This window comes from Grammomys surdaster, unplaced genomic scaffold (assembly GCF_004785775.1).
Source record: "Grammomys surdaster isolate TR1022 unplaced genomic scaffold, NIH_TR_1.0 149, whole genome shotgun sequence".
NCBI lineage: Eukaryota > Metazoa > Chordata > Mammalia > Rodentia > Muridae > Grammomys > Grammomys surdaster.
Window position 1 is genome coordinate 9,270,352 of NW_021604607.1, and position 7,705 is coordinate 9,278,056.

Consider the following 7,705-nt stretch of genomic DNA (forward strand, 5'->3'; position numbering starts at 1 on the left):
GTGAGGACCAGGAACATGCATTTACACAGCACCCACAGCTGCTTCCTGTGCCTCTCTGTTGAAGCAAGACCATGACAACAGAGAACTCCTTCCTGGTTTCCCATCAGCTGCATCTGAGTAAACCTTCCAGAAAGACAGTATCCAAGATGGGTACCCACCTTTATATGGAAATTGATACCCAGAGCCAACAAAATGGCTCAGTGGTTAAAGGCATCTGCCACCAAGCCTGCTGCCCCTAGTTTGATACCTAGAATCCCACATGGTACAAGGAAGAGTCTTGAAAGTTTTCCTTTGACCTCCATAAACGTACCATAGCATGTATGTACACACACAGACACACAGACACACAGACAGACACACACACACACACACACACACACAAAATAGATGAGTAAATAAGAAAAATTGGTACCAAACACCCTTGATTCATACACTTACACAAACCAAACAAATTTATACTACTTAGATGTTACAAGTAGGTGACAGAAAATTCTTTTATTTGAAAAAGAATGAAATATAGTGAATATTTTTCTTCTAAAAGACTGCAGAACATTCAGAAAGTTGCACCAGAACAAGAAATAGATTTCTCTAATAGATTATACATCTCACTTTCTTCCCACGGACGCCACAGAAGGTAAGAAAAGAGTCTTCCTTGAACTTGGGAAGGAAGTCATAAACACACAGCGGTGAGGCGAGTTCAGGAGTCCAGCTCGATTTGTTTCCAGGTCTTGGAGGAACTTCTCTTATACTGTTCTAGTTCCTGAAACAGAGATCTGCATCGTAAGACAAGACATAATCTCAGGTAGGCACTCATCAGCTATACACACAGTGCCACCCTCCCCTCCGTCATTCCCAGGCTTCCTGATACCGACTCTCTGGTTGTACTAAAATCTTGTTTTCTAGAGGACAGCCCCCGGAGATTCCAGGCAGACTAAGCAGCACTCAGAGATGAATCTAGTAAAATTTCAGACAAATTTATTTACTATACAGAATATGCAAGTAAGTTTTCAATTAGCAAAACAAGGCATTTACACTTCAAGGATTTAAAAGTAGCTATATTTGAAAGTGAAGTTCAGTTCTTTCCTAAAGTTAGTTTGAAGTTAGCAAATTATTAATATTTGAGATGTAGATGTTCTTCAATACAGTGGTTTTGCTTTTAGAAATACTGTCCTACTAGGTCTGGAGAGGTGGCTGAGTGGTTAAAAGCACAGGCTGCTCTTCTAGAGGACCTGGGTTCGATTGCAGCCATCACACGAGTCTCACAGATGTTCATAACTGCAGTTTCACAGGATCCAGTGCACAACATACAGTGCACAGAATACATGCAGGTAAACAACCATACACATAAAATAAAATGACAATAAAAATTTTAAAGAAGAAACTTGTCATACTGAGCTAGGTGTGTTGATGTATATCTGAAGGCCAGCACTGGGGAGGCAGGTGGAGAATCTTAGGTTCAAGGCCAGCCTAGGTTTCACAGTAAGATCTCAAGGACTGGTTTGTAGCTCAGTAGAAGAGTGCTTGTCTTGCAATGGGCTTCTTCCCCATCACAGAGAAGACAAACTGTAGTGTTAGGTATGGTGGCAAATGCCTTTAATTCTAGTACCTGGGAGGCAAAGGCAGCAGAGGTCAGCCTGGTTTCCATAGTGAATTCCAGGGCTACACAGTAAGACCCCGACTTAAGCAAACAAAAAAACCCCAAACCTCTTTTTTGGTTTTGTTTCTTTCAAGACACAGTCTCACTGCGTACCCCTGGCTGTCCTGGAACTTGTTGTGTAGACCAGGCTGGCCTCAGACTCAGATTCGCCTGCTCTGCCTCCCAATTGCTAGGATTAAAGGCATGCGCCACCACTGGCTTCCTTAAAGACCATAGAAACTAACAGACATGGGCTTTGGAGATGGCTCAATGGGTAAGAAAGCTTGTACTAAGATTTTAAGACCTGAGTTCAAATTGCACATCAAAGAAGAAGAATAACAAACAAAACAAAACAAAACAAACCCAAACCAGAACAGTGAAGAGTGCATGGTGTAGACAGACAAATGCCCCTGCAAAGTCTCCACACCTGGAAATTTAGTTGTCTACAGAAAGGACTGATTAAAAAAATCAGCATTCATTACACTCAGCCTTGGGCAGCCTACTGAACCAATGGTAGACATGTGCCCCATAAGAAGAGCAACCATGGGAAGAAGACGGGAGAATTCTCTCTTCTCTAGACTTCTACATCTCTAACATAAGTTAATTTGACAGCAGAGGAGAAACCATGGATGGACAGCAGTACTCAAAAAGGAGGTCACCAAGGGGTCATCCCCGGGCAGCCTCTGTGTTGGTGACTGTCTAAGCAACTGTACAAAGGGTATCACTATTCTGGATAAACAAAAGCCGTTGTTCTGGGAGACCAGTGAACACTGCCCACTGACTGAGGTCACTAACGTTCACATCGCTACGAACAAAATCCACGCTGCGTTCATAAGAAGTGCAGATTATCTTTCACGGCTGCACTTTATGTTATTAAAGCTGAGCTGTTGTAGAGTTTCAAAGCTGTGTGTAGACTTTAGAATGCTTTTATGACACTGTCTCCGAAGCTGTCTCAGCTTGGTTTATGTTTGAGTGATGCCAATCCAATTCCTCAGTTAGTTCCCACTTACCATTCAAGATTGCTAACTCATAAAAAGTGGGTAACTGGGTGTGGTGGCAACTACCTTTAATCCCCACCCTCAGGAGGCAGAGAGAATCCCTAGGTGTCTGAGGACAGCCTGGTCTACATAGTTTGTTCCAGGCTAGCCAAGACTACACAGCTAGACCTGTCTCAAAACAAAAGAAAAAAGCAAATTTAGGAGAGAGGTATTGTAAGCTCCCATCTGACTGGAAACAGTTGGTTGTTTTTCACCAAGAGAAGGCTATTGCTTTGCAGTTCTTTGCTGGTTGTGGCATACAACTTGCATATAACATTACAGAGAAAAGAATGAGCCCGGTCACCTGGCCATGCCAAAGAAGGGAAAGGTGTAATTAGTTGATTCAGGAAAAACAGACACAGGCGTTTCAATATTGCTATCAGATGAACTTGGTACAACCGCTGTTTGAAAGGTACAGCAGTTTTCTTTATACTAATTCCATGTGTGCTTACAGAGCCACTAAAAAACAAAAACAGGAAGCTCCCACCTGGGCTCACCCCTACCCAGCCCTGCTTTCTTACGAAGCCCTGAAGGCTCTGACGACACACGGTCTATGGTTTTATGATGCACCGTGTTTATGTAATGATATAATAACATTATAATGGATGATAGAGCATCTGCAGCTAACGACAGGAACATCACTTTTCTCTAACCACGTGACTCAGTATGTCAGTGTGCTTAATAAAACTGCAGCCCTGGGAGCAAGCAGATTGTTTTAAACTGGGGATTTAAACAAAATAACTATGGCTAAACAAGAAGACCTTAAAAGTAAAAGCAATCATTTACCTAAACCTCCTGCCTCGACTCCTTTTGTAGTCTCGATGTGGGCTAGCCTGCGACTCCCTATGCAGAGCACAGCCTCCCCAGTGCTAGGATTAAAGTCATCCATCAACATGCTCAGGTTCCTGTCCTGGTGGTTCTGTGTCAGCTTGACACAGGCTAGAGTCATCAGAGAGGAGGGAGCTTCACTTGGGGAAATGCCTCCGTGAGATCCAGTAGGGCATTTTCTCAATGGGGGAGGGCCCAGAGCATGTGAGTGGGGCCACCTCTGGGCTGATAGGTCTGGGTTCTATAAGAAAGCAAGCTGAGCAAGCATTGTAGAACGAGTCAGTAAGCAGCACCCCTCCAGCCTCTGCATCAGCTCCTGCCTGCTGGTTCCTGCCGTTTCACTTCCTGTCCTGACTTCCTTTGGTGATGAACAGCAGTGTGGAAATGTAAGCTGAATAAATCCTTTCCTCCCAGCTTGCTTTTTGGTCATGGTGTTTTGTTGCAGCAACAGAAACCCTGACTAAGACAATCCCCCTTTAACACAAATACTGAAAAGAGGTGAGGGACTGAGCTAGCATTTTCCATGTTCACACTTCCTAATGTCAGGAATGGCGTAGAGCTGGAGGAGGTCAAAGGTACCACGGAACACTGAAGGAGCAGTTCTTGGTGCCCATGTACAATCTGACAGGAGAGACTTTTGAGCCATAAGAGAAGAGTGCTAATCTGTAAACACCCTGTCTTTCCACCCAGTCTCTAGCCTCACAGGCTACAGGACCTTCCAGCATCGGAAAGGATTAGATTCCAGACAGATTCTGAAGGCCAAACTTGGTGGCTGTCCTAGTTATTTTGTGATAAGACACCATGAGGAGAAAAGGGTTTATTTTAACTTACATATATACCTGCTTACATAGACCCACTCACCAGTGAGGGAGGTCACAGCAGGAACTCAAACACAGCAGAACTGGAGGCTGCTGCAGAGGCCGTGAAGGGTGCTGCTGACTGACTGGCTTGCTATCCATAGCTTTCTCAGTCTGCTTTGTTACTGCACTCAGATGCCAGCACAGAGGTAGCGCCACCCAGGAGGGACTGGGCCCTCCCCATCAATCACTAAGAAAAAGCCAAGGCTTAGCTACAGCCCAGGCCTTTTTTAAAAAAAAAGATTTATTTATTCATGTATTTTATGTATATGAGTTGAGTGTTCTGTCTTTATGCACATCAGAAGGGGTGATCAGACCCTTTACACATGGCTGTGAGCTACCACGTGAGTGCTGGGAATTGAACTCAGGACCTCTAGAGGAGCAGTGAAGTGTTCATAACGACTGGGCTCACCAATAGCTCGATCTTACTGAGGCTTTTTTTTTTTTCCAGTTAAGGTTCTCCCTCTCAGATGACTCTAGCTTGTGTGAAATTGACATGAAACTAGTCAGCTGAGTGGCATACTCTTGTAATTCCTCTGGGGAGGTGAGGTTGCAGGATTGTTCAAGGCCAGTCTGAGCTACAGAATGAGACCATCAAAAAAATAGTTTTATCTGAATAGCTACCATAAAAGAAGTACTTTATCACAAAGACTTCCAATGAGGCATTGTGGGATGTGGGGTGGGGTGCCTCCCCTACACTGGAGGGGTTACTTATAGAAAGGCACCTGAGTGGAAGCTGGGCATTCTTGGCAGATCTGAATGGAATTCATGAGCTTGTTTCTCCACCCTAAAACTGCCATGCTCTGCTTCACTGACATGCATGAGTGGGTACCACTTTCTGTTCAGGCCTAACAGTTGGAGTGCTGGGGTAGGAAGGAGACAAGAGGAAGGTCAAGCCCAGTGTCTGGTGGTTCACAGCTAGCCCTCACTCACAGGCAACTGCATTGTATATGATGATATAGAATGCCATCTCTTCTCCAGGAGATCAAGACTGAGCAAGTGCTGGGTCCGAGGTACCAGAGCAGCCAGCCCACACTGTCTGAGAGCCCGAGGTACCAGAGCAGCCAGCCCACACTGAGAGCCCGAGGTACCAGAGCAGCCAGCCCACACTGCCTGAGAGCCCGAGGTACCAGAGCAGCCAGCCCACACTGTCTGAGAGCCTGCAGGCTGCTTTTAGCGATGCCATACCCGAGGCAAATCCTAAGTGCATATTTAAGTCAGAAGCAGCTGAGCTCTTTTCTTTTAAATGAATATATTATCATTCAGTGTCAACTCAGACCTAAGGGCAATGCTACTTTCAAGGGGGAAATGCCACCCAGCAGTCAACAGTCATCAAAGAGCAAGGACAACGTCAAGACAGAGGTCTAGATAGCTGGTGGGACTTCCTCTAAAGTCATCAGGTTTTATTTCCTCTCTCCACCTCTGTCTGTGATCTATTTATGTATCTAACATCTGTCTGTCTATCATTCATCTATCTATCATCCTATCCATCTATCCATCTATCCATCTATCTATCCATCTATCTATCTATCTTTAGATATCAATCTTTAGAATCAAATATTAATAATCAAGCATTAAGTGGTAATCATTGTGGTATCTTTTCAGCAAAAGTGCAAATTGTATGAAGATTCTATATGGGCCATCTGACACATCTGTACAATTTATCTACCAGGACAATACAAATAAAACTGGCAAAATGAAGATATTATAATTTTTTTGGTAGGTTAAAAAGAATATGTCAGCTAAGAGGTTCTAGCTGTTCTGTTGTGTTGGCTGAACACAAGGGTTGAGGATGGACACTCCACTTTCACCTAACATGAAGTCAGAGGAGATGTAATTCCAAAGTGTAAATTCATAGTTCCACATACGTCAGCATATTACTAACACCTGTGCATGTGACCTTATAAAAGTAGTCATGAAGCCATAGAAACAGATAATAACCGTTAATAATTGACTCTTGAATACTAATTGGGAGGTGACCTCCAATAAACTCTACAGCCAAGACTCATGTACAATAAGGGTTACATTAGGTCATTTCATTGCCCCTCCATCATGCTCTATGCTTCCCTATAGCTACAAAGCCACTTAAATATCCACGGCACTTAAATATCAAGTTGTCTGGATGTGTTTAAAGAAAACATTTTCTTTACTTAGTTCTGGGACCTCTTAGACAAAGGGTGAGTGTTGGAACAATGTCCTGGTTACCAGTCCCAGCAGACTGTTGGGGTTGGGACAGTAGACAGGTGTCTCCAAGTAACCCCTGTGACAGTCCAACTGTCCAAGTTACAATGTTCTGCACACCTGGCCAGATGTGGTCGTGCTTCCAGCTTGTAGAGTGTGCTATACAAGTGTGTCCTCATACAAGGACAGACAGTGTGACATCTCATGCCATCACAGTAAAGGGGTCTGACAAAATCTATGTCCAGTACTTGTGTCTTGGTGGAATTCGCCAACATTTGTATTCTTTAAGATTTGCATACTGAAATGGGGCTATCCTGCCATGTCTACATCTAAGCACTTTCTTCAGAGATGCTAGAGTCTGACTGGACAAGGTAACTTTCCTGGTATAAGGAAAGCATAACTATGTTGAATGACTGAATAAGAAACAAAAGCATTCAAAGACTCTTACAAACGAGTATCTTAAGTGTCTCCCTAGCAGCGAGGGTGGGAGCCAGGATCCATCTTAGCATCAAGTAAACTGGAAAACTGGAAAAGGGTCTGTGTAAACATTTACATTATCTTTGGGTGAGGAATGGTGGGTGACTTTCAAAGTTCGTTTATATACATATCAGAATTTTTTCTATACAGATAGATGCAATACTTAAAATTTTTTTTAAAAAGTAAAAAATTAAAATGTATGAATTTCCCAATGAACACCATAGTGTGGTGAAACTGGGTTTGGGAATACCTGATCCTTCTGGATTCTCATCTCGTCGACTTCACTCTCTGTGTACTGTGGATCTCGCGCTGGGTCCTGGATCGCCTTCAGGGTGCTGGTACTCTGAAATTACAGTTCCCCAAGTCATTTCATCCCTACAACCCACATTGCCATGGTCACCATCTGTCTAAGAAGCCAAGCTCCATCAGCTTGGCACCAAGAGCACTTTGCTGTTTACAGTTTTCATTAGACTCTCAAAAATCTCCCTCAAACACACGCCCCGCCCAAGCCCGGGTCAGATGCTCTGTCTTCTAATAGCCAGAGAGCTTTGTGTGGAAGGGGGGGAGGGTCACTTCTTACTCAGCTGTTAATCTCCATAGTGATTGGTCTACAACAGTTTTAGTAAACATTTGGAACACGAGAGAGAGAGAGAGAGAGAGAGAGAGAGAGAGAGAGAGAGAGAGAGAGA

The 7,705-nt window shown here is 43.8% G+C and overlaps 1 protein-coding gene across 3 annotated transcripts in view; it reads right to left on the reverse strand.

The window, feature by feature from the left end:
• Positions 1–469: 469 nt before the first annotated feature.
• Positions 470–7,705, reverse strand: part of Dync2li1 (dynein cytoplasmic 2 light intermediate chain 1) — a 32,123-nt gene continuing 24,887 nt past the window's right edge. For 2 of the 3 annotated variants that reach the window (XM_028765128.1, XM_028765126.1), the window contains 2 exons: positions 7,267–7,359; positions 470–760 (listed from right to left, as the gene is read on the reverse strand). In XM_028765128.1, the coding sequence (XP_028620961.1) occupies positions 698–760; positions 7,267–7,359 (156 nt within the window). In that variant the 3' untranslated portion in view covers positions 470–697. Of the gene's footprint in view, positions 774–7,266; positions 7,360–7,705 lie in introns of all 3 variants that reach the window. The other variant, XM_028765127.1, reaches the window with a different exon arrangement.